Genomic DNA, 27,726 nt, shown 5'->3' on the forward strand with positions numbered 1-27,726 from the left:
GAACTTAAGGAATTTAGGTCATGTCTTATCAGGAGCTAACAGTACCAGCCTGAGCTGGGACCAGATGAAACTAAAACTGCTACAACTGCACATACACCAAAGGGGGGTTTGACTACAAGTCAGTCACTTTACGCTGTAAATATCTGCAGCCCCTCCAGAGCTCGCTGAGCTGTATGGCATCAGGCTGCACAGCAGTGGTCTCCCCTTGAGTAGGGATGCCTCTCAAGGTTACTCCTCGAGGTCGAGAGATCCCTTACCCGGCATCTGATATCTATAACAAGGTAAGTGACATTTTATATTAGGCCTAAAAGTATATTCTATACAAGCTAGCTTAATTATTAGAAGTATAGTAAGTAGTAGAGTGTTTGACTGCTGTTTAAATCACTGTTCAATTACCGTTTAATTATCATTTTAATCACCATTTAATTACCATTTAATCGTCATCATTTAATCATCATTCAGTGATGACTTCTGTTAATAATTCACCTGTGACACTGTGTTGGTAAACAAACAAGGAATTACCAAGCAAAAGAAATGGGGACATCTTTCAGTGTTCAACAAATAGAAAAGAACGCAATCATTAAGAAAATAAGCCTTCTTATATTACCAAAAAGGATCCTGTAAACAGTGTAAAGGAAAAAAATAGAATTTAACAGCTACTGATAGTATCAATTAACAATACTTAAAGAAGAGCACTTTTTTCCCCCAACTATATTTGTCTAATCAAAGATATCTCTCTCCCTTATTTTAAACATTGTTAGTCTTATATTTTTTTATAACTATGGTTATGACAACCTGAATATCCCCAAAAGGAGCAAACATACAGAATATAGCTTTGATACAATTAAACAGAAAGGATTTGCCACAAGAAATTACCAACAGGAACTTGAATGACAACTCAGAATTCTTTAGATCTTGCATCAACAGCAAAGGATGTTAAGATGTGTTTGTCATATGATGCAATTCTAGGAATAAAGAGTGGCTGGAAAAGGTGTCAGCTGGCAATTAATTACAAGTATATGAGAACTCATTAATAAAAACCATTCCTATGGATGACCAGCTTCTCTGCAAAAGAAAACAAGACCACAGTCTTAAAGCAAATATATAATACCATAATAAAAATTGGTTTGTCTTACATATGCTATATTATGTTAAAATCAAATAGGTGATTGTTAAAATATATGATAATAGCTTATAGTGTCATTAGGTTTCCTTTCAATAATGTCAGGCATGGAGCAAATTTGTAGAACAGATGCTGAAAGTAAACCTTGGCAATACAAGAAGCAGAGCCTGAGCTAGCAACACTGAAGTGCCAGTCCCAGAGCCCATTGCTGGGTATGCTACACTAGCCTGATCTTCTGAGAAAACAAAGCTTACACAATCGCCACCCATCAATCCATGTCTCTGCCACTCCACACTTTTAATAATATTTGAACATGCTGGCCAATTTTAACCAAATTTGAAAACAGCACTGAACTGCAAAATAATTCAGGTTGGATGAGTCCAACTGCTGAAGTGTCCAAAGGTAAATTAATTTTAACAATGTTGAATCACAAAATGATTCAGATTAGATGAGACCTCAAGAGGTCATCTGGTTCAACCAGTGAAGTGTCAAAGTGTAAATGCATTTTTTACAGGTTTCAAAAAAATCTGCTATTAACATTCACATATATACACAGCTTATGCTTTGTATCAGCTGACCGACTGAGACATACATACCTTTATTAATACAGCTTTAGGCGAGTCATAGCACATACCGATGCTTACCCAGATGGGGTGGCGCCTTGGGGAGGGTGTATGGTGAGTTAGGACATTGAATTGCAGATATAGAACATAAAACTGTAAGAAATAGTTTTGAATATTCTATTGCTCATCATAGTATAAATTGTTTGCCTGAGGTATAAATGTAAGAATTGAAAACAGTAAGACTCATTAAATGCGCTAGAGAATCGTAGAGTTAGTCTTCGGCATAAAATCTGACACAGGTAACCTACTGATTTCAGTTAAAAAGGCCATGTGTCATTTCTGCCTACAAACAACTTTATAAAGTAATGATATGGATGTTGTTTCTATTCTGAAGGGCCCACAATCAGGAGGTGAATTTTTGTGCAAAGGGTTTAAGATACAGCTTAAGAGGAAAAATATTTATTTATAAAAATAAAATCTATTCTTTGCCTTTTTTACAAGCCTGATTTACTTTCAGTCCAGCTATTCATCAGCAATCACATGACAGTAATAAAGAATCACAGAAATAACCACTTTCTACAAATGCTGAACATTATTTGGATACAGAAAAGTGTATTATTTCTAACACTACGCCCTCTCCATCCCACATCCTTGAACTTCACTGTTTCACTGCAGAATGCCTACTTAAAGAATCACAGAATCATAGAATACCTCAAGTTGGAAGGGACCCATAAGGATCATTGAGTCCAACTCCCTGCTCCACGCAGGACTACCTAACACTAAACCATATGACTAAGAGCGTCGTCCAGACGCTCCTTGAACTCTGACAGGCTTCGTGCCGTGACCACTTCCCTGGGGAGCCTGTTCCAGTGACTGACCACCCTCTCAGTGAAGAACCTTTTCCTAATGTCCAATCTGAACTTCCCCTGACGCAGCTTCATTCCATTTCCTCGTGTCCTATCACTGGTCACCAGAGAGAGGGGGTCAGCACCTCCCCCTCCGCTGCCCCTCTTGAGGAAGTTGTAGACTGTGATGAGATCACCCCTCAGCCTTCTCTTCTCCAAGCTGAACAAGCCAAGTGACCTCAGCCACTCCTCATAAGTCTTGCCCTCGAGACCTTGTATTGAGGTGCCCAAAACTGCACACAGTACTCGAGGTGGGGCCGCACCAGTGCATTGTAGAGGGGGACAATCACCTCCCTCGACCGGCTAGCTATGCTGTGCTTGATGCACCCCAGGACATGGTTGGCCCTTCTGGCTGCCAGGGCACACTGTTGACTCATATTAAACTTGCCATCAACCCAACCCCCCAGATCTCTTTCCGCGGGGCTGCTCTCCAGCCTCTCGTCCCCCAATTTGTGTGTATAAACAGGATTACTCCATCCCAGGTGCAGAATCTGGCACTTGCTCTTGTTAAATTTCATATGGTTGGCGATTGCCCAGCTCTCTGTTCTATCCAGATCTCTCTGTAAGGCCTCTCTACCCTCAAGGGAGTCCACAGCTCCTCCTAGTTTAGTATCATTAGCAAACTTACTTAATGTACATTCAATTCCTGCATCCAGATCATTTATAAAAACATAAAAAGAGCACTGGGCCTAAAATTGAACTCTGGGGCTCAATTTACTTTAGAGGCTTGCCAAACAGTAATGCCCAGTGACATTACAAAAAGAAACAAAACACATCTCCCCTTCATCACTCTCATTTAAGCTACAAATTATAGCTCTGTATGATCTCTCTGGGACTTTGCTGCTCTTCAAAATCTGATCAGCTGTCTTTAAGGAGGGATTTACCCATTCGCTGGGAAGCATGCAGGCCCCTGAAGAGAAGATCTGGACTTCTTTTTACCAGGACTGTTTCCCTTCTTCGGTGCTGGCAGTGGAATCACATGGCAATTCAGCTGAAGATGGAACCAGATGAAGATGCCATCTGTTTCTCCTGTACTGAGTAACTGGATCAGACTCAAGTATGTAGCAGCTTTGGCTGTAGCTATGTCTACAGACAGAAGCTGATGCTATCCAGTATTTCTCCAGAACAGTTTAATCAGGATGAGAACTTCTTTCATAAGTGAGGCTAAACGTCAGGCCTTCTACTAATGTGTAGAGGAGAACACCTCAGATCTCCTAGATGTAGGAGTTTCATCCTGACATGCTTTGATATGAACACTCGGGATTAAGGCTTGCCTGTACCATCAGCAGCATTATTGTGACCTTTCACTCTGTAAGCTGAGTTTGTGCTGTTGTGTGGAGTGTTCCTGTAGTGCTCTGGAGAATTTTGTTGCAAGACTTTCTCACTAGTGTGCGTTTCTTTACCCAGCAGGCTGTTCTCCATCTTGAACTGTCTCCAATCTCATTGGATCTCAAAATGCTGGAACACATATCTGCCAAACTATAGCTGCTATCAGTAGTTATTTCTGCTCAAAAGCTGGTAAGACTTTAAACTTCCCTCTAGCCTGCTGACTTGCATTTTATTAGGAGACAGAATTTCAAAACACCTAGGAAAATACTCCATGCTTAGTAAACATCATACAAGTCTAAGATTTTTTATGTTCCAAAGTCTGTTAATACTGGTGTTATTCTGCCTTGTGTTTTAGCTTCTGCCCCAACTCTGCCTCTATATTAGCGTACTCTGTTGCGATAACCAAAAATGAATGTATATATTTTCTAAGATGTTGCTCTTCAAAGGTTTTAAGTATGTCTACACTGCAGCCAGAGCTGTGACTGAATCTTGCATGAATGTATACAAGGCAGCTTTAACATAAGCAGGTTGGGTATTTAGAATAGTTGTGGTGGTGCATTCCCCACCCCCCCTTCTTCTTGTACACCTGGCAGAGCATGGGAAGCAAAGCTGCTTTACAATCTCAGTAACTCACATCAAAACTTGGCCTTTGTGTAACGAGTTTGGCGGTTAAGCATCCCTTGACCGAATCAGAAACTCTTACATGGCTAAGGTGGGAGCAGCACTGTCTGTCCCAGGGAGGCAGCCCTGACAACCTTGGAACATATTTTTCATCTGTACTAGTCGCCACCTGGCAGCCTTGGGGCCTATCTCATCTAGGCTGTAACTCGGGAGGATCTGTACCAGCATCACTGGAATTTTTGAGAACTTTAGTAATTTCCAACACGGGCTGTGAAAGTAAAATGGAAATTTACTGATGCCTAACGTCAATCACCTTGCGATCCTATAAACAGCAGTACCAAGTGAGACCCTTTGAGCTCTCCTGGACCGCAGCGGGCTGCACCAGAATCTCCCTCTGAGTGGGATGCCTCTCAGAGCTGCGAACTCTTAAGTTTGCATGAGCTGATCTCCGGCACTCCTTGCTCCTCAAGGTTCGACTTTCACCCATTGAGACAGTCATTTAAAGTGAGTATTTCACTAAACCCAGGGGGGAATTTTTATTGGTGCCTTTAACTGCGCATATTTCAATAGGCACCTTTAACTGCACATATAATGAGTATTTAGGCCTATTGTGTGTGTGTGTGTGCGTGTGAATCGATTCAAATTATTATAGTAAACCTCATTTAATCACTTTGTAGATGCTAGATTAATTAATGATTAGTTATTGCTAAATTTTTGTGATTCTCTCCTTGCTGCAAACAAACCTTAAACTGCTGCTAAACATATAATCCTTAGACATAAACCGTTGACTAAGTCTGAGACTAGGATTGGATCCAGCCGCACCTAGGCTCCTCTCTGAGAAGGAGTTTAGAAAGCAAGGGGGTCCATTCTGAACCTCGTGACTCAATGGGAGGGCTCCCCTTTTCCTCCTCCGTGTATTTTCTTCGGGCTTGATTTCCTCTTTCTTTCCCTTTATATATATATTCCATTCATTTAATAAGTAATAGAGTGAACCTTGCCATCGAACTCTGTTAAATCACACTTTTATAAATTTCTATTAAAATCACTATTTGCAAATATCTTTGATGGTGATTTTTAAGCGGCCTAACCAATCATGCGTGACAATAGTATAGCTGAAATAGCAGGGAAATTACATACAGGCTGGATATACACTAGTTTCTGTGGTGAGGCTAGCAAGTGACTCAAAATGCACTGGGTATTCTTGAGACTGAGCAAATAATAAAGATAATCAATAAGTATCCATGGGCTTCCGTGATCTGTATGAAAGAAGGGCAGAATGACAAACATCGGAATATTTTGGTGAAAAAAAATTTATGACAGTGTTCTTGTGCTTTTATAAATCACTGTCGTGGATGGAGTGAGAGTGCACTTGTAAGAGCAATATGACAGACAAGACTGTCAGGGAGACCCTCCCATTGAGTCATGAGGTTCAGAGAGGACTCCCTTGCTTTCTAAACTCCTTCTCAGAGAGAAGTCTAGGTGCAGCTGGATCCAATCCTAGTCCCAGACTTGGTCAACGGTTTATGTCTAAAGGATTATATATGTGCAATCAATCCTTTATATCACTTAGCTAAGATTTCAAAAGTTTAGCATGCTATTAGTCACTTACCGAGGATCTGTCGTGGCAAGGAATCTCTCAACCTCAAGGAGTAACCTCGAGAGGCGTCCCTACTCAAGGGGAGATCCTGGCGTGCAGCCCGCTGCCGTGCAGGAGAGCTTAAAGGGCTCTTGGGCTGCTCACTATTTATGGGGGTAAGATGATTGACTCATAGTCATATTTACATACCGACTGCATATGTTAGTTTCTTCCAAATTTGGCTTAAGTCGGACATTGACTAGCACTGTGGTTAGGTGGACACATTGCCATAAATTAGCCCTTGGCTATTGCATTGTTATCTGTCTCCCTTGAATCCACTTTGAGCTGGATGCATCCATCATAACCGCCACTGGTGATTATCACTTGAGCAGGGTTACGGGAAAAGGTCAAGTGGGGAGGGGGGTCAGGGGGAGCACACCGCCACAATCACAGATACTTAATTCGATAATTGATCATGCTTAGAATATTCAGCAATACAGAGAAAGCAATGAGGATTAATTGGACAGCAAAAGACAAATTTCCTGACACTCTCCTAAGGTGTTGTCTTGATTGGAAATCAAATTCCTTGTCTGGTAAGACAGCTTTGGAAGTCACAAACAACGCAAACAAATCCTGACGTTTTCTTGGCTCAGTGCAGATTTTTGTCACCTTAATAGATGAAATTTATCAGACTCAAGCTAAGACCTCTTGAGTATTGGCTAGAAATGGTATGTTTACCCCTTAATCACATAACTGAGTAATTTAGGTCCATTACTCAATCTATTCTTAGCCTTTCAGAGAATGTATTTAGAAATTTTACCATCCAAATTGTGACCCGAGGACAGAGTTGGCTGTGCTTACAATAGTCTGTTATGCTCATCTCAGCCAGCGTATAATACAATGACACAAGCCCTGCAGAATCTTGCAGGGGTCAGATGGCCTGGAAACATACTGGAAATATGAGTGATTCGTCCAGCGTTCAAAGTTTTTCTCCCTCAGACCAAAGGAACAACAGCTTACATGTTTATGGGAAATGCCAGGATTGCACACTAAAAAGCTAAGTGTCAAAAGCTAAGTGGTCTTCAATCCATTCTTTTCACCCAAAATATATTTCACCCAGATATCCTCAGATAAATCTTTTTCCATACATTCAAATTATTTTAGTATAGGCCTGGTGTGATCTTGCAGACAGACCAGGATTGTCAGCCTATCGATCTCTCCATCGGTATATCAGGGATAGAGAGGATGGAACCTCTAAGGCTACTTAAAAACATCTGAATTGTTTTCTTGTCATACGTTCCACTGATTAATCAGAAGGCAGACTGTATTCACTACCACAGGAACTATAATTTCCGTTTTTTAGATTCATGTAGGTATTTTGTCTGTTATAACTGAATGTGTTTGTGGCTTCCCCTGTCTAGTTACAAATGTTCTTGATTGACTGAGCTGAATTGTGGATGTGGCTAAACATATTGCTTCCTCTTTCCTTGAATAACATCTTCCATTGCTCCACTATAGTCTTGATATTGCTGCACAGCTCAGTACACTGTATTCAGAGCCAAGTAGGCATTTCCTTTATAAATCTATTTTGAGGAATCTCAAAATATTATGACTTGACTTTTTCACTCTTGTCCTCAAAGAAAATATGATTTTTGGGGAACTGCTTGATAAAATTATCTTTGTTTAAATATGAGATATTAAGCATGAAAAAAAAAAATTAAAGTTAGAAATATTGCTTGCATTTTTGCACGCAAAAATCAAATACTTTTAAAAACCTTTTAATTTCTCAAAGCTACAAATTGTTCTTTCTGTCATCAGGATCATTTTCCCTATCCTCATGTACTTGGGTGGAGCACCTTAGAATATGGTTTCTGTAAACAAACAAATTGAAGAATTGCTTTGTAAACAACTAGAGAGCTGCAAGCACCATCATTCCCAACTCATCCAGCCTGCAAGACAGGACTGCTCCAATTGTCTCTCTTGTTGCAAACTGTTTTTTATCTACCACAGAGACTACTGATTACTTTCATACAATTTAGTAAAATTATTACTAGTTAAACTTAGAATTTTCTCACTACAATGTCATGTTTAAATTGGAAACTTAGGTTTTGTATCATCTGAGCTTTCAAAGAGGGATTCTTGAGTATTACCAACATAATATTTCTCCATTAAGTTCATTCTGCCTTTCACTTAAACAGACAAACTAACTTTGTCAGTGTATTTGTTTGTTTGCCTAAAAGGGAGATTAACTTTTATGAATGATTCCTTTCAAAGAAAGATTGATTTATATTTAAAATACTGGGTCCCCTCAGCAGTAAGTGAGAGATTACATTACATGTACAGTTTATCACACATTTGTAAAGCTTACCACACAGTAATAACTCCTGGTTTTGGCTGGGATGGAGCTAATTTTCTTCCTAGTAGCTGGTATAGTGCTGTGTTTTGGATTTAGTAGGAGAATAATGTTGATAACACACTGATGGTTTAGTTGTTGCTAAGTAGTGCTTACACTAGTCAAGGACTTTTCAGCTTCCCATGCTCTGCCAGGTGCACAAGAAGCTGGGAGGGGGCACAGCCAGGACAGCTGACCCAGACTGGCCAGAGGGCTATTCCATACCATATGACGTCATGCTCAGTATATAAATTGGGGGGAGTTGGCCGGGGGACAGTGATCGCTGCTCAGGGATGGGCTGGGCATTGGTCGGTGGGTGGTGAGCAATTGCATTGTGCATCACTTGTTTTATATATTCTCTTATCATCATCATCATTATTATTATTATTATTATTATTTTCCTTCCTCTTCTGTCCTATTAAACTGTCTTTATCTCAACCCGCGGGTTTTACTTTTTTTTTCTGATTCTCTCCCCCATCCCACCGGGAAGGAGGGGAGGGTGAGCGAGCGGCTGTGTGGTGCTTAGTTGCCGACTGGGGTTAAACCACGACAACAGCGCAATTCCTTGAACTTGGAAACTACCCCAAATCTCCTCTTATATCAAAACTGTTAAGGGTAGGCACTTCTAGAATTTCAAGTGCAAATACAACTATTACTAGAAAGTATACTTTTGGGTGGATATTTCATTGCTACTAAGCCATCACAAAGTCAACAATGCTTTTATGCAGCCATCTTCTTGTCTCACTTCATAGAATCATAGAATGCTTTGGGATGGAAGGGACCTTTAAAGGTCATCTAGTCCAACCCCCCTGCAATGAGCAGGGACATCTACAACTAGATCAGGTTGCTCAGAGCCCCATCTAGCCTGTCCTTGAATGTTTCCAAGGATGGGGCATCTACCACCTCTCTGGGCAACCTGTTCCAGTGTTTCACTACCCTCACAGTAAAGAATTTCTTTGTGTTCAGTCTAAATCTACCCTCCTTTAGTATAAAACCATTACCCCTTGTCCTATCACAACAGACCCTGCTAAAAAGTCTGTCCCCATCTTTCTTATAAGCCCCCTTTAAGTACTGAAAGGCCGCAATAAGGTCTCTCCAGAGCCTTCTCTTCTCCAGGCTGAACAACCCCAGCTCTTTCAGCCTTTCCTCATAGGAGAGGTGTTCCATCCCTCTGATCATTTTTGTGGCCCTCCTCTGGACCTGCTCCAACAGGTCCATGTCCTTCCTGTGCTGAGGACCCCAGAGCTGGACACAGTACTGCAGGTGGGGTCTCACCAGAGCGGAGTAGAGGGGCAGAACCACCTCCCTCGACCTGCTGGCCATGCTTCTTTTGATGCAGCCCAGGATACAGTTGGCTTTCTGGGCTGCGAGAGCACATTGCCAGCTTTTCATCCACCAGTACCCACAAGTCCTTCTCCTCAGGGCTACTCTCAATCCCTTCATTCCCCAGCCTGTATTGATACCCGGGGTTGCCCCAACCCAGGTGCAGGACCTTGCACTTGGCCTTGTTGAACCTCATGAGGTTCACACAGGCCCACTTCTCCAACTTGTCCAGGTCCCTCTGGATGGCATCCTGTCCCTCAGGCGTTTCAACTGCACCACTCAGCTTGGTGTCATCTGCAAACTTGTTGAGGGTGCACTCGATCCTGCTATGTCATTGATGAAGATATTGAACAGCACTGGCCCCAGTACGGACCCCTGAGGGACACCACTCGTCACTGATCTTCATCTGGACATTGAGCCATTGACCACTACCCTCTGGATGCGACCATTCAGACAATTCCTTATCCACTGAACAGTCCACCCATCAAATCCCTATCCTTCCAATTTAGAGAGAAGGATGTTGTGGGGGACCGTGTCAAAGGCCTTACAGAAGTCCAGATAGATGACATCCATAGCTCTTCCCTCGTCCACTGATGCAGTCACTCCATCATAGAAGGCCACTAGGTTGGTCAGGCAGGACTTGCCCTTGGTGAAGCCGTGCTGGCTGTCTCAAATCACCTCCCTGTCCTCCATGTGCCTTAGCATAGCTTCTAGGAGGATCTGTTCCATGATCTTCCCAGGCACAGAGGTGAGGGTGACAGGTCGGTAGTTCCCAGGGTCCTCCTTTCTACCCTTTGTAAAAATGGGTGCAATGTTTCCCTTTTTCCAGTTGCCGGGGACTTCACCTGACTGCCATGGCTTTTCAAATATCACGGAGAGTGGCTTGGCAACTACATCAGCCAATTCCCTCAGGACTCGGGGATGCATCTCATCAGGACCCATAGACTTATGTGTGTTCAGGTTCCTCAGGTGGTCGCGAACCTGACCTTCTCTTTCAGTGGGAGGACCTCTGCTCCCCTGATCCCTGTCAAATGGCCCATTGACTCGGGAGGTGTGAGGAGAGAGGTTGCCAGTGAAGACTGAGGCAAAGAAGTTGTTGAGCACCTCAGCCTTCTCTGTGTCTGTTGTTACCAGCTTGCCACTTCTGCTCATCAGAGGGGGTACGCTTTCTTTGACCTTCCTTTTCTGGTTGACATACCTATAAGAAGCCCTTCTTATTATTCTTTGCATCCCTCTCCAGGTTCAGCTCCAGCCGAGCCTTGGCCTTCCTGATCCCATCCTTACACAATCGGGCAGTGTCCCTGTACTCTTCCCAGGATACCTGTCCCTTCTTCCACTGTCTGTGCATTCTCTTCTTGCCCTTTAGTTTGACCAACAAGTCTCGACTCAGCCACGCCAGCTTCTTCCCTTCCTTGTCTGATTTCTTTCACCTGGGGATCGAGAGCTCTGGCGCTCTATGGAAAGCATCCTTGAAGACCTGCCAGCTCTGTTCTGCTCCCTTGTCCCTGAGGGCCATTTCCCAGGGGGTCCTGTTGATTAACTCCTTGAAGAGCTGGAAGTTTGCTTTCCTAAAATTCAGGGTCCTGACTATACTCTTCACCTGACATGCTCTAAAAAACCCTCTTAAAACTTTTGACAGAAAAAAGATTCCCACTGACAACAGACAGATGTTGCTATTTGGCTTGCCCACATTAAAAATTGAATCATACTATCAACAGAAACCTATTAAAACTGCTTGTCCGGCATAGCTGTGTTAAGGACAATACTTAGTAGCAATTTCAGGACACCTAAAAATACACCCAATGCTACAGTACTTTGAAGCACCCTATTGAATATCCTCCCCCTTTCATCTTGATTACTGTAAGGAATTGCACAGCTGGTTAACTGAGAATACAATAGTCTTGTATTTGGACAGAAATCATATAGCAACAGCAGTTGTTTGGAATTGATCAAACTTTAAATCAGGCTTCCCAGATGAGACCCGGTTTTCTCAAAAATGCTTTGTACTAAAGCTAGTTTATCCAAGGCATTCAAAAATTCAGGTTCAGAAGGGTATCATTCCAGTTCAGCCTGCAGCATGCTCTAGGAGTCACACGCTAGGTGCTGGAATGTTTGTACAAACACAGGAGTATTTCTGTTCTTGTTGAGAACATCAGCATGCAGAAGACAATTTAGGCAGCATTGGGTAAGATCACTTTGCAGTGGTTCAGGTTATTCAATCCACAGAAGACCCAACCTTTTACACCCGGCAATTACTAATCCACCCCACACATGTGCGGTTCCATAGGGTTTTATCGTATCACCAGCCCGGTTCTGCATTGATTATGTATGGATCTGCCTAGGCAGGCTACAATCAATGCACCTGGGGATCTTTCGCTATATCTCCTTTTGTGCTGAATTTGGATTCCATAGTTTCCTTGTTTTCCCAACACCAACCTGAACTGAGATCATGTCTGAGAACCAGCAGATACAGGCTCAGGGAAATGATACTGCAAGGCAGAAAAAACACAGAGCAACTCCTGGAAGTTTGCAAACCTATTCTTCACTGGCTTACTAACTCAAGATCTTATTAAATATCACTGCTTGGAGACCACCCAGGGATAGCAATGACTCAGAGTACTCCCTGCCTTAAAAGCTCTGGTGCTTGACGCAATTCTTATCAAAAAAATATGACATCAATTGAATTCCTAACCTTACGTTTCAGCTCACTAGCAACAGAATGCTTGCGGCTCTCAAAAAGCTTTGGCTCTTTAAAACGTAATAATCCAGCTTGTCGGCTGAGTAACTGCTACTTCCAACAGCCCTGGTCATAAGGTTAACTAGGCCTCTCACGTATGCAGTTTCCAGGTTAGCGATGGGATCCACATGCGCTTAAGTGCCACATCCTCGGCAGCAGCGTGGCAGCAGCTCACTTCTCTCCAGGCAGCTTGGGTTCTCTTTGGAGATGCTCCCCAGTAGTTGTTTCAGTTGCCACAAACTTGTCACCTTTTTAAAGTGTGGGAATCAACCACAGGACAGGCTGATTGGGTGCTACCTAACCCACTTCTGCTTAGTGATGAAGAGTACACTCCACCACAAGTCCTGTTCAGAAGGCAATTACTAGCCTTTAAGAATGTAATTTTAATTTTTTGCTGTTTTATTTGGTAGAGATCAGTGACATATTTCCTTTAACCACCTTTAAGAACAAATCACCAACATCTGAAAAGCCTGCCCTTTATATTTTTTATGAATGAAAAGTTATGCATGTCCCACAATACAGAAGTTACTATGAAGGCTACTCAGTGCTTCTTGATAATGTGATTTTGAAAAATTGCTATTTCCTTGCAAGATTTTGTTCCTATAAGTTTTTTGACAAAATATAATAGCTCTTGAGAGATGATGGCACAGCTTTTCCGCTGCATGAAAAGAGGCCTATCAGAAATTTGATTGTAGCTGAGTGATTTTCAGACTAGTTTTCAGCCAGCTCACAAATGTTACATTTATCTAATATCTGCTTTAAATCATACCAGCTTATCCCTCCGCTATCTGAGAACAGCCAGGCTAATACTGCTTCAAAGACCTTGGCCTCTACAGTAATGTACCCAAAATACTAGGAATCTGATCCTTTGGCTGATGGGAAATTTTGAATCCATGTTTAATTCTCTTAAGCCTGGAGATAGATATATATATACACACACACTGTTGCATCTTCAGTGTTTAAATTTTTCTTTCATTCATTACTGAAGACAAAATTGGATTGCTGCTTACATTCATCCACTGAAAATTTGTTTCTGAATACCTAACAGAAAGAGACTATATTTCCTCCACCAACATATTCTTTGCTTGGCTGCTTCTACATGGGGTATATTCCAGATCATTTCACAGGTACTTTGATCTGATGCCTAAATTTACAGTAGTAGAAAAGAATGTTGTTCTCCGAGATGTACAGCATACATCACCTTTAGAATGCAGATATGGTCATTCCTCTGGCTGCTGAGCCATAATTTCCTTCTTTTTTCTAACAGCTGTGACTTTGGGTATTAATAATAATAGATATAACCGTGATTCTCCTGAATATACAAGGTTGCTTTGTTAATGACCAGAGAATGTTTGGATTGCCAGAGGCTCTCCTCAAATACTTTAGCTTCCAAGGACAGGATGCTAGTCAATATAGTAACTTTAGAAAAAAAGCTATATGACTCACTCTGCTTCTCTGATAAACTCAATTGAGAATGTTTTATTTCTCCAGTGCTTCCTCTAATTTGGAGTGGGACAACAATATCACAGATAGGCCAATGCATATTGTCTACTGATCTTATTTTTGATGCAAGTATTTCAGGATCATTATAGTAAGAAATATTTTTTTCATTTATACAAGAAGAGAAATGGAATATCCCAAAGAGCACCAAGAAACCGACCATTGGCCTTAGAATCTCAGGTGATTAATCATTCCTTTCAGACATGCTTAGAGTTGTCTATGCTGGCTTACTGTAACCTATGTGCTCTGCAAGACACTTGGAAACCTCCAAGAGCACTGCAGGCATTGCAATTCTTAAGTAGAACAGGCCAACACGAGCATAAAATACCATGTTTCAGCACAATCAGTTAACTTCAGTTATAAAATTACAGAATTGCCCTAAATAGCTATTTTAGACCATGCCCTCATCTCCAGATCTCATCACAGATGCTGCACTCTTTTGCAGCCTAACCACAAGTGCAAACTTCTGCTGTATGGCATGCTGTTATATCTTTGCAATTACTTTGATTCCATCTCTAGTCAGAATGAAGTCATACAACTAAAACAACCTGCTAAAGCACCACATTCTTTTCTGTAACCATGCAGAAAACTGCTTCAGGGAACAGGAAAAGCAGAAACAAATCCCCTGCACATATCATTTCCCTGTGAGAGGATTTGTTGCCTTCACGGACCTCCATACTTAAAAACCCTCTGGCAGCTTGGGGGCAGAGGCCCTGGAAAGAAGCACTAGCTGCAGGCTAGTGGAGAGTAGTCAGGTGAGCTGCTGTGCAAGACTGCAGAGGCCAATGGGCCCCACCGGGGTGAGAGGCTGATAGGGAGTTAACAGCAAGGCCAGAGCCGCGGCAGGCAAAGCCAGCGCTGCCTCAGAAGCTGCCCGAAACAGAGACTGCTACCCCCCAGCCTGCCCCCAAGAGCCACGGTGCAAGTACGACAGGGATGATAGATTTCATCCTGAACGGCCTGCTTCCACCAGACGGCAGCCACCGCTCAGCTGACCCCAGGGGAAATCAGATAGACAGCAACCCCACTTTCTTCCATTCCTGTGGAGCTGCCCGGCCCCACCCCTTAACGGCCACGGCCCGGCACGTGCCCTTCCCAGCATGCAGCGCGCGGCGGCTGAACGGCCGCGTTGTACGTCCAAGGAAAGGGGTGGGGCATCGCCCTTCCCCCCGCCCACCACGGGAGAGCGAGAAGGGAGGGCGGGAGATCGCGAGCGTGGCCGGCGGAGAAGGAGCGGGGCGGGGCTCAAGGCTCCGCCCACCTCCCTCCGCCGGGGAAACCAGGACGACAGCCAATGGGGAAGGCGCCCAACGGGGTGGGAAGGCGGGGCTTCGGGAGGCCGCGGGGCGGGGCCGGCGCTGAGTTGCCGCAGCGCCACCGCTGCTTGTAAACAGATCCTATCCCGCGTGACGCGCGTGAAGTACCTGTGTGGGGGCACCGGGCATTATCCGCCGCGGCGGCAGGTTGATGATCAGAGGCAGCAGCGGCGGGCACCGAGCAGAGAGGAAGTGATTCCTCTCTGTCCTTCCTCCCCACCCCCGCCGCTTCGGTCGGGATCCAGCGCATCCTCCCCCCTCAGCGCCTTCTCCGTTCCCCCGTCGCTAAGATGGCTGATGGTGGGCAGTGAGGCGGGGCTGCGGGGAGCTGTTGCCGGCCGGCGCGCGGCGGGGCAGGCGGGGGTGGCTGACGGGACAGGAGCAGGGGGGTGGGGTGTGTGCGTGGGAAGCCGCGCAGCGCCATGTCTGCCTTCGCCCTGGAGGAAACGCTGGAGGCCGACTGGGTGGCCGTGAGGCCTCACGCCTTCCAGGAGCGGGAGAAGCACAAATTCGTCTTCATCGTGGCCTGGAACGAGATCGAGGGCAAGTTTGCCATCACTTGCCACAACCGCACGGCGCAGCGCCAGCGCACCGGCTACCGCGAGCTCTACCGCGGCGGCTCCGCCGGCCCCGAGGCCAGAGCCGCCCCCAAGGCCGGCATCCCCACGGTGAGCAGGGGCCCGGCCTGGGGCACGGCTTCCGGCCTGGCGCGCGGCTCCTCGCATCTCCGCGCCGAGGCGGGGCTGCGGGGCTCCGAGCGGGGCGCGGCTGCCGAGGTGCTGCCGAAGAGCCCGCTGCGCGCCAAGAGCAGCCCGGCCCGGAGGCCGCTGCGGGGCCTGGAGGCGGCAGGTGCCGCCGAAGAGATAGAAGAACTGTTGCTGGGGAAGGAGGAGGCCGCCTCACTGCCACCCTCGCCGCTGCAGGCAGCCGAGTCGGCCGCTTCCGACGCGGAGTCCGTGGGGGAGGAGTGCAGCTGGGCCGGCCTCTTCTCCTTCCAAGACTTGCGGGCTGTGCACCAGCAGCTGTGCTCGGTGAACTCGGAGCTGGAACCCTACCTGCCTGCCTTCCCCGAGGAGCCCTCGGGCGTGTGGACGGTGCTGTTCGGAGCCCCGGAGCTATCCGAGCAGGAGATGGACGCTCTCTGCTACAAACTGCAAGTTTACTTGCTCCATAGCTTGGATACCTGCGGCTGGAAGATTCTTTCGCAGGTACTCTTCACTGAGACTGACGACCCCGAAGAGTATTACGAGAGCCTGAGTGAGCTGCGACGAAAGGGGTACGAGGAGGTGCTGCAGCGGGCCCGCAGGCGAATCCAGGAGGTGAGGCTACCGCGTGGTCCAGATATCTCCACCTTAGTGTTAGCTTTTCCTTATTCTGTGACATCTTCTTTAGTTGTTCTCTCCAGCTGCTCCCCTCTACCTTTGCAGAATTGATTGATCCACGGGACAAAAAAAGTACAGGAAAACTGTCTAGTTTAAAAAAAAAAAAAAGCAAGCTTTGAGAATCAAAGTAAGAAAATGAGGCTTAACCTTTCCAAGGTCTCTAGGGCCAGGATTTAAGAAGGTGCAGATTTCCTTAGTCATATTCTGTGGAATTCAACGTAGATGTTTGTGAACAATAATCTGATGGATTTGGCAAGGTCTTGTTCCCAGATTTTTGTTGTTGCGTTGTTTTGCAACAGAATGCGTTGGAGTCTGAATTTTTATGTTTAATGGGAGCAGCAACATGTGGTGTTTATTTTGACAGTACAATTTAGGTACTTGAGGCCAAAAAGTTCTAGGTTCCTACAGACTCTGGGTGCTGAATGTGCTATTTCAAGTGAGATGATGTTTTCCAGTGGAATTGGAGTAACTACAACTTTTGTTCAGCTGGTAAATTCTTAGAGTTGGGATTTTAAAAAGCAAGCTATCTGGTCCTAGCGAGTATTTACTGCGTTGCCATTGCTAGTGTCTGACAAGCATGTTTCAGAACACGCCATCTCTTTTTCTCATACCATATACTGTTTAGACAGAAGTAGTTGAGGAGGTTCTGCTAACTTCTAGCATCAGTGTACGAGAATATTTTCACATCTTTGTGGACTAAGGTATATGAGGACCCAAATTTTCCCAGTGAAAAAGGAGAATTTTACACTTTTTTTTTATGTTTCGGTGGCCTTGGTCCAGAATGTACCTGGATCTATCTAGGTGCGACTGTGTATGAATCATGTTATGGAATTTTTTATTTTTGCAAGCACCATCTAAATTCTATTGTATGGATATAGATCAAGTTTGGCTGCTTCAGCTGCTCACATATATCCTACCAATATTGTGTGTTCAAAAATGTGTGGTGGTGAACGTTTTGGGTTTTTTTTCCTCGATGGAGTATGAGCGTATGTGCTTGCTGTTTTTGATGGCATAGTTTTGAGTCTTTGTAGGATTTGGGCTCAGCTATTCCTTAGTAACTGGAGTTACAGAGTATGAGAAAACTGTTGTTTTATCAGTGATGAAATTATGATAAGGGCATCTCAATGTAGTGTTGTCAGGTACAAGTTTATTTCCAAACTGTTGTGTTTGGATATATCATTGTGATTTTTCTTTTTTTCATGGCTGTTTAAAGGGCTGAATTCATCCTCATTAATTTTGGTATACAGCCGGTAATTAGTCTAATAGTCTTCTGCAGTAGTTTTAGTCCAGAGAATTATGAAAGCATATCGTCATCCACTTTTTTCTTTGACTGCATGAATGCTCGGGAGTGTGTGCTTAGATTCACTTGGCCTTCAGCTCAGCAGTTTTTATAAGGAGCTGAGCAGGACAAGAGAAGTTCCTGTGAAACGTGTGGAGTTTGGGAACCGGGTACCTAACTCAAAGCGTGTGGCGTTTCTGAGGAAATGCTAAATCGGAATTACTGTGTAAGAACTATTTGTTTCTTGGAGAATCTCAACTTCTATTTTGCTAGCACCAGTACTATCAGCAAAAAATAAATCAGTTATCAAGAGGCAATGCAAGCTTTATCCATCAGGATCTCTAAACTACAACATCTTATTCTCTGTTAATGTTCAGAACTTGGTGCAGAGAAAATAGCAGAGCATATTTGTGTATTTGACTACAGTACAACCTTCCTTTCCCATGATAACTAATCCAGTAGTGTATCTAAAGTCAGTACAGCTGTACTACTGTCAGTTGTGTAAATCCATCCTTCTTTAATTAAAGGTAGTTCATGTTTAAGAAAAGAAACCAATAGAATGACCTGCTCTTTCCCTTTTGGCTCTCAGGTTTCTCTTTTCCTTATCTGTTAGTGGTTTACTTAATCCACAGGAAACGTCTGTCTTTTAAGCAAATACTGATATTTTTTGTCATTTGCAATTCTAAGCAAATGAAGCAAAGGATGATGAGTATTGCTAGGTATTTCTGAAGTAAAGTTTTTTCATACTTTCAAGAAAATCTACTGAATCAATGTTTCACCTCTCACTTTAATTTACTTTTCCACCTGTACTTGAGGTCTGCCTATTAGCTGTTGGGAATGTTGGATTCCTGCAATTTTAAATTATTTTACCTCTTATTAGAACTTTTGGGGAAAAGGGGAAGGGATTGAGCAGCATTGGCAACCAAAATAGTATGAAGGAGCATAATGAATATGGAGGGTTTTCATTAATATAAAATTGTGCAAAAAACAAGTTTAGAACTCCAAGACTTTGGCTTAACATTTCAAAATATGCTTCTGTGGTTTATAATTATTTCACATATCTATTTTTCCAGGACAAATTCCTCTGTGCAGTTAGAATATTACTTGAGAAACGCTTGCAGTTTCTGTTGATTATGTTCTTTGGGGTGGAGAAGCAAAGCGAGTGTTAAAGCAGCAGCAGCTGCATGAGCATTCACACACCATTCAGGGAGTCGCACACACACCACCTGAGACTTTAACTGCTAGGACCGGAGTCCCTTCACAGTGGGCAGCTCCACTGAGCTGACGGGTGCCCCTTTTCGACTCCTCGCTCACACACACACTCACCCTCGGGCGCTTTCTCTCCCCTCAGGCTCGACCCTAGGTTTTCTCCGAAGCAGAGTCTCCGACATGACGTATGCCAGGTGAATTTATTCAGTGGTACAGCGGTGAAGAGCAGCTCGAGCTGGGTGCCTCTGGAGAGGGACCCCGAACAAAGAAATCCCTGGGCAATTATACCCTTACAGTCTAAGTTCCCCTCCCCTCATGTGATGGTTCGGTCCAATAGCAATATTTGGGTCTGGGGTCTTCTTGTTCCTCATTGGATCCTTTCCCTGTCTCCAGGCAGGACATTCCTTTTCTTATCTTGAATAGTTGCAGCTTCTGCTGATGGTTGTGGCTACCTTATCTTCCTGGTTTGCACCGGTTTCAGGGCCTTCCTTCATGTAGCTATGTAGGAATTCAGCATATGGTCAGTGTATCTAGGTGAAAGTTCACAGCTTGCAGTCTAAGGCTTCAATAGGCCTTGCTCCTAACACGATGTACTGGATTCCATTTGAGCTAGAAAGTGACTTCTACAACAGTGAGAAACAAAACCTCTTGTGTTCATTGTTTCAGCATCCCCTACTTGGCCATCTGTTGCTTTCCATAAGTTACACACAAACCAGTTTATTTTCACAGCAGTTAATGATTTCTGCTCTTTGTAATAGGCATTTTTATCTCTGTCTCAATTATAAACCTTTAATAAGCCAGTAGAATGTTGCAAGTAGAAACAGATCCAAGATGAGGAAGAAAAATAGTTGTAGAGGAACTGTATGACCTGGAATTAATTTCTACTGCATAATTTGAAGTTTTGAAATGGCACATATTTTTATTTTTTTTCAAATAAAACTATTAATTCTGCAATAACTTAAGAACAGTTAAGTTATGTTAAAGTAAAAACTTGTATCTAAAGGAATAAATATCGTTCTACCTCATTTTTGAAAACTAATAAACACTTGTTCGGAGCACTTGTTCATTAAGTTTATGCCTGTTTAAAAAAAAATTACTCAGGTGCTCAGCTAGAGGGCTGAGCTCCCAAATGGAGACATGATACAGAATCAGTTAATGACCAGATAAAAAGATGTTATTATTTCAATAGAGAGGATGCCACGGAATCCTTATTTGGGATTCCAGCTTCTTGGCCAGTATTTCTAAAATCTTAAACTTTGCATCTAGAAGGCAGAAAAAGTTATTTTCTGTACCCTTGTTGAAAGGGTTAAAGCCAAGATAGACAAAGCCACTGCATCAAAATGCCTCCCGAAAGAATTAAAGCCTAGGGGCAAGGAGGATATTTAAATATCTTAGTCACTTAACTAAACAAAAGAAAGGCCTTTGGGATGTAGAGAGTAGTTAGAATGGTTGTAAGATAAGGGGGCTCCGGGATAATCCCATCTCAGACAACTGGGCCTTGGGAGAACAAATGCATGGAAGATAGGAGGTCACAATAGGATGACAACAGCAGCCTTGAAGGACACCATTTCCGTGATCCTAGGACTGAGTTTGCGCAGAAGCAAAGGTCAATCGGCGAACACGGTGAAGAAGACTACGAGCCTTCATCTGAAGACCCCCAAAGACCACTTGAAGACCACCACGGGAGACAACTGCCCATGCGGATCGGACATTTGCATATGTTAATGAGTTCCAGGAAATCTCATGTTTATGTAAATGAGTTCTCGGAAATCCTGTGAATATGTAGGACTTTATAGTATATAATCTCTGAAAGTCCACCAAATCGGTGGAGCACTTATGGTGGAGAATCCCCAGTGCTGCCCAGCGCTGCAATAAAGGGTACCTGCTTAATGGTAACTTCGCTGCTATGGAGTTTCATTTCAGGGACTCTCTGAATACTCCGTTTCTCCCTTGGGGGGATTCAGACTGTGAGGAGAAGCATCTGTGAATTTTTTTATCATTGTTACAGCCATCATATTTTTATTTATCTAATCTGCAGCTGGAGTCATCAGCAGTTATTTTAGATTGTTACAAACTAGTCCTAAATTAATAAACATTTTAAAGGCTTGGCATTTTAAGTGTTGGAAGTTCACACCTGATTCCTCCAAGCATCAAAGCCAATAGTAAGGATACTGTGATACATTGTCAGAGAAGCTGAATTAAATGTGGAGTGGTTCCCCCCCCCCCCTTTTTTCTGCAAATAATAAAAATCCAAGTCACATGGATATTTTGTTTTCAAAGTGTTTTAGTGAGTTTCTGAAATGTGTTCTGTATATGTAAATACATGTTACAAGTTAAACAATTATGATGTGATACTCATGGAAGATGTGGACATAAGGTAGAGAGGGCTATATCACTTGAGATTCTTGGACCCTTATAGCAGCAAGGATAATTAAATATGCAACAGCTTAATCATATGGTGGACTGACAGTTGCTGAAAGTCTAAGGTGTGATTACCTACCATTTTAAAATTCATGCTTTAAAATGGCTTCTAGGAATTCAGTGTTTAAAGGACATTACACCACATTAGCACAGTATTTGCTTATCTCTAGTCTGTGTTTTAAAATCTTCTAAGTCCTAAGCAAAATAACAATTTACCTTCTAATTGGAAATCTTTTATCCTTCTTCCATTTGATATCTTCTTGAGTAAATGTTTTTTTTTTTTTTTTTTTCTACTGCCCTTCCCTTTTATTTCTGTTTTATAGGTAGCTGCAAATTGCTTCAGAGATATATAGACTTGTGATTGTAGGTTAATTTGATTTTTGGGTACTGCCTTTGTTTTTGTCAATCTTTTTGTGTTGTCTCTTTTACAGTCTCAGTAGGATGTTTGTTTTGGATTTGAAGTAATTTTTTTTTCTTTTTTTCCCCCCCTTTCTACGGTGCACTTACGGCATACATATGTAGATAGACTTCATGCATTGTTTTATTAATGCCTTTTTAGTGTGACAAGAGTTAGCTGAAGGTGATGAATACTGCTGCTGTATCTGAAAACAGTAGAATGCTTAAAATAATGTACATTACTTCAAAACATGTACAAATGATATGTACACAAAGAAAAGGACATCTGCTTGAAAAATTAGGTCTTCCTTGACAGAACTTGTCTTAAATGAAAAATAAGAGTACATTCTATAGGATATAGCAATACTGTTCAATATGACTCTTAGTAAGCTTAGACTTAATTTTTAGAAACTGAAGACAGCAGCTTGCCAGTCTCATAGTTCATTTCCCTATCTAAATACCTGGGAGAAAAAAAAAAAGAAAGAAAATGCAATATATGCTCTGTTTAACTGTCTGAACTGGGATTGAAGAACCATTTTTGTCTTCTAGTTGGGGGAGTATTCTGATGATGAGATTATTTTATTTGATATTCCCCTTCAAAATTGTAATTGTTTGTTTCCCTAGATGTAGAGATAGACTTTCCTCTATTTTTCATTTAAAGTTTTACTGGTTGATATGCAGTTGCAGCATTTTCATATGCCAGAATATTTTGAAGAGGTGTGTGCCACCTATGTAATAGAACACTCTCTAATCCATTGTGCTCCTTGGGATTCACAGCCCACTTCATTTCTTAGCTTTTAGAGATCATGTTGGGTTGTCTTTTCTTCGTGTTTAACTTTGTCTTCTTGCATATTTTTTCTCATTTTTTCCAGCATTATATTATTTCTCTTTAATTGAATATCCTGCCTTCAAGTCAGTGCCTTTTAATACTGCTTTCTAAATCCAGTAACTATATACAAAAATTCACAGTCTGAATCCCCCCAAGGGAGAAACGGAGTATTCAGAGAGTCCCTGAAATGAAACTCCATAGCAGCGAAGTTACCATTAAGCAGGTACCCTTTATTGCAGCGCTGGGCAGCACTGGGGATTCTCCACCATAAGTGCTCCACCGATTTGGTGGACTTTCAGAGATTATATACTATAAAGTCCTACATATTCACAGGATTTCCGAGAACTCATTTACATAAACATGAGATTTCCTGGAACTCATTAACATATGCAAATGTCCGATCCGCATGGGCAGTTGTCTCCCGTGGTGGTCTTCAAGTGGTCTTTGGGGGTCTTCAGATGAAGGCTCGTAGTCTTCTTCACCGTGTTCGCCGATTGACCTTTGCTTCTGCGCAAACTCAGTCCTAGGATCACGGAAATGGTGTCCTTCAAGGCTGCTGTTGTCATCCTATTGTGACCTCCTATCTTCCATGCATTTGTTCTCCCAAGGCCCAGTTGTCTGAGATGGGATTATCCCGGAGCCCCCTTATCTTACAACCATTCTAACTACTCTCTACATCCCAAAGGCCTTTCTTTTGTTTAGTTAAGTGACTAAGATATTTAAATATCCTCCTTGCCCCTAGGCTTTAATTCTTTCGGGAGGCATTTTGATGCAGTGGCTTTGTCTATCTTGGCTTTAACCCTTTCACCTTCCATTTCTGGCTGAGATAGTATTACACAGGCAGGTTTAGAATTTGAAAGCAGATTCTTTCTAATCACTGCATCTTTTTACATTTCTTTCTATAATATGACAAGACACTGCTTACAGATGATCAGTGAGGTTTATGTTGTTCTGTATATATGTAAATATTGCTACCACAGAGCTGAAGAAGCTATTGAAAAGCAGAGGTTTTCAGAAATGGCTGCACCTACCATTTTTCCTCTTTGGGGAGATGCTTTTAGAATCCCTTTTTAATATTAGGAGAGACATACCATTGCAGTGCACCAGGAAATTGCTGTTATTGGTGAGAACTTCAGTCAAAATGGGGACTTGGTCCAACTAAAGATACATCTGTCAAACTTGTTTATTTTTTCAGGACATGAAAATTTAGCTATAAGGAATATGGTAGAGAGAGAAGAAATATAGGATAGGAGGAGAAGGAGGGAGAATGATCATATTCTTAAGATACATGTTGACTAACTCAGTGATGTTATGTATATATATCTGAGCTGTTGCTTAGAATATGTGGTGGGTTGACCCTGGCTGGATGCCAGGTGCTCAACAAAGCCGCTCTATCACTCCCCCTCCTCAGCTGGACAGGGGAGAGAAAATACAATGAAAGGCTCCTGGGTCAAGATAAGGAGAGGGAGATCACTCACCAATTACCATCACGGGCAAAACAGACTCGACTTGGGGAAATTAATTTATTGCCAATCAAATCAGAGCAGGATAATGAGAAATAAAATAAAATCTTAAAACACCTTCCCCCCCACCCCTCCCTTATTCCCGGGCTCAACTTCACTCCCGATTTTCTCTACCTCCTCCCTCCGAGCGGCACAGGGGGATGGGGAATGGGGGTTGCGGTCATTTCATCATACATTGTCTCTGCTGCTCCTTCCTCCTCAGGGGGAGGACTCCTCACACTCTTCCCCTGCTCCAGCATGGGGTCCCTCCCATGGGAGACAGTCCTCCACGAACTGCTCCAGCATGCGTCCTTTCCACGGGGTGCAGTCCTTCAAGAATGGACTGGTCTAGTGTGGGACCCCACAGGGTCACAAATCCTGCCAGAAAACCTGCACCAGCGTGGGTTCCTCTCTCTCCACAGGTTCACAGGTCCTTCCAGGAGCCTGCTCCAGCGCGGGCTCTCCATGGGGTCACAGCCTCCTTTGGGTGTATCCACCTGCTCTGGCATGGGGTCCTCCATGGGCTGCAGGGGAACAGCCTGCCTCACCATGGTCTTCACCACGGGCTGCAGGGGAATCTCTGCTCTGGCGCCTGGAGCACCTCCTCCCCCTCCTTCTTCACTGACCTTGGTGTCTGCAGAGTTGTTGCTCTCACATATTCTCACTCCTCTCTACCGGGTACTGTTCTGCCACAGGGGTTTTTTGGGGGTTTGTTTTTTTTTTCCCTATTCTTAAATATGTTATCACAGAGGCGCTACCACTGTTGCTGATTGGCTCGGCCTTGGCCAGCGGCGGGTCCGTCTTAGAGCTGGCTGGAACTGGCTCTATCAGACATAGGGGAAGCTTCTAGCAGCTTCTCACAGAAGCCACCCCTGTAGCCCCCCCTTCTACCAAAACCTTGCCATGCAAACCCAATACAGAATGCTATCTGCGAAATAGGAGCTGGCAGAAGAATAAGGTTTCACTGTGGGATGTTGAGCCTGTTGCTTTAGCAGTTGAGAATATCTTCTAAATAGAATCATAGAATATCTCAAGTTGGTATGGACCCATAAGGATCATCAAGTCTAACTCCCTCCTCTTCCTCCTTTATTTTCTCCAGAGAAGAATCAATTATTAAGATTTGGTGATAGAATAATTCTACTATGGGCGATTCTTTAATGCCACAATGTATTTTTTTAGTACCGTAGAAAAGCAAGAGAAGCAAATGAACATGTTTTGAACTCCGTAGGGGAACCTGCATCTAGAACATATTTTGCTATTTTTGGGCAACTGGAGTACTCAGGAGTTGCCAGTAATATCATGGTTACATTGTTTCTTCTCTCTATCCTGGAAAAAAACCCCAAAACCAAACCCTAGCTAACATCAAGTAAGTTTATTTTTAAAAAATTGTCACAAGTTGTTGTTAATTTACTATGTAGTAAAAGCTTATAAATAAAATATTCTGCTGTTGTAAACATTTTACTGTGTTAAAAATTGAGTGTCCAGAAGTTTTGTCCTGCTACTGGGGCATATGAGGGTAATAGCAACTGTAGGTTTAACCATGTAATATATACTGATCTAGATTAGAAGATTGAGAGTTTTTGAGGAAGGGAGCCAAAGTTAATATACATTGGAACAATTTATTTGAATTGCTCATACATCTTGCATAGTACTAACATCACTGTAACCATTCAGAACAAAGATCTTGGATAGTTCACTGAAAATCCTTGCTTTAAGTGCAGTGCTGTTTAACAACAAACATGCAAGAATGTTTTAAGAATGGTGAAGAAAGAATTGTTGTGCCCTTACAGGAAGTAATAGTGTGATCTCATCAGAAATCTGGTGGTGATATCTGCTAGAATACGGGTTAGTCTTTAAGAATAATTGTTAAAGCCCTTGCATAACTTGAAACAGGATTATAAAAATAAAGAAAATAGTCCAAATTTGTTGGACTGGAGATTAGATGATCTCATAGTATCTTCCAGTCATAAGCTGTATAAATTAATAAGGGAAATATGTTTTTGTTTTAATTAGTTTATTGTTGAAACTTGCCTAATTCCCATTTTCTGAAGAATTTGGGCCTGAAATATTAACCAAACCATTGCTAGTTTGTCTGAAGCCTTCATGAAGAATTTTAACACACAGTGCTAGATTTTAACTTGCAACATCTCCACAAATGTTTCCTTGTTTACTAGCTCTTGCTTGTCAACTGTGTCCTTTATTCCTAATAACTTCTTATTTGAGGCTCATTTCATAGAATCATAGAATATTGGGTTGGAAGGGACCTCAAGGATCACCTGGTCCAACCTTTCTTGGCAAAAGCGTGGTCTAGAAAAGGTGGCCCAGCACCCTGTCCAGCCGAATCTTAAAAGTGTCCAATGTTGAGGAATCCACCACTTCCCTGGGGAGATTATTCCAATGGCTGATTGTTCTCATTGTGGAAAATTTCCCTCTCGTGTCCAAGCAGAATCTCCCCAGGAGTAACTTGTACCCATTACCTCTTGTCTTTTCCATGTGACTCCTTGTAAAAAGGGAGTCTCCATCTTCTTTGTAGCCACCCTTTAAATACTGGAACATGGTGCTAAGGTCTCCCCTAAGCCTTCTTTTCTCAAGGCTGAACAAACATTTGTGCAGTTTGGATTTTACTTTTGGATTAACTCTTCTGGTCATAGGCAGAAAGGCATTTTAATGTGAAGGCAGCTTCCCTGGCAAACTAGTTTTTGAAAATCATCTGGAGCCATTCAGAGTAGATGTAAATAGAATGCTGGTGGTGTATCTCCCTATGACTCAGCTGACTAGTTGCAAACATTTTGGCTGAGGTTGTTTTCAGTTAAAACCTCCTACTGGTAAGACCCTATCTCTGGATTTCCTTTGTATATATTCTTTTCTGTTTGTGGTATTTGTATGTCAAAAGTTATCAAATGTATAGGCTTTTTTTTTTTTTTTTTGTTACATATGGGGCAGACAAACATTACCTATTCAGAAAAATTTGAATGCTTAGCGTACTATTTTTTGTAAATGAGTTGCTCCCGAAAAGGTGTTATGAAACACTTCCAGTCATTCAGCAACCTTTTTTATTGTTTCTGAAAGTAAATCGAGTACCTCTGCTTTCTGAAGTGATACTGAAAATTGTTGTTTTACGCTTCTGTTACAGTACTTTTCAAAATGCATTTGTAGACAAATATTTATATGACCTTCTTTCGGAAAAAATGCTATGATATTGGTGTGAAGGAACTGGATGTTTCTTTTCCTTTGAAAAATGTTGTTTAAGTAATCAATTAGCATTTGTTTGTGATGACTTGCAGACAATTTATATGGGTCCTCTAAAATAAGTAGTAGCACAA

General features: G+C 42.7%; 1 protein-coding gene and 1 long non-coding RNA gene across 4 annotated transcripts in view; both read left to right on the forward strand.

Moving 5' to 3' along the window:
* The first annotated feature begins 112 nt into the window (after positions 1-112).
* Positions 113-8,736, forward strand: LOC148055155 (uncharacterized). Of its 2 annotated transcripts, none has more exons than XR_015705879.1 (4): positions 113-281; positions 3,999-4,109; positions 4,874-5,045; positions 7,936-8,736. It is a non-coding gene; the product is annotated as an uncharacterized LOC148055155 (long non-coding RNA). The 2 variants fall into 2 exon arrangements; XR_015705880.1 differs by having other exon boundaries at positions 4,002-4,109.
* A 6,706-nt stretch (positions 8,737-15,442) lies between these two features.
* LOC148055156 (junction-mediating and -regulatory protein-like) overlaps positions 15,443-27,726 on the forward strand; it is a 92,049-nt gene continuing 79,765 nt past the window's right edge. For both annotated transcript variants that reach the window (XR_015705877.1, XM_087762626.1), the window contains exon 1: positions 15,443-16,704. Coding sequence is in view for 1 of the 2 variants with exons in the window: in XM_087762626.1 (XP_087618752.1) it covers positions 15,808-16,704 (897 nt within the window). In the remaining variant the exon portion in view is untranslated. The remainder of the gene's footprint in view (positions 16,705-27,726) is intronic.

Source organism: Nipponia nippon, unplaced genomic scaffold (assembly GCF_047370975.1).
Source record: "Nipponia nippon isolate SJK-2023a ecotype South Korea unplaced genomic scaffold, ASM4737097v1 scaffold_26, whole genome shotgun sequence".
NCBI classification, from domain to species: Eukaryota; Metazoa; Chordata; class Aves; order Pelecaniformes; family Threskiornithidae; genus Nipponia; species Nipponia nippon.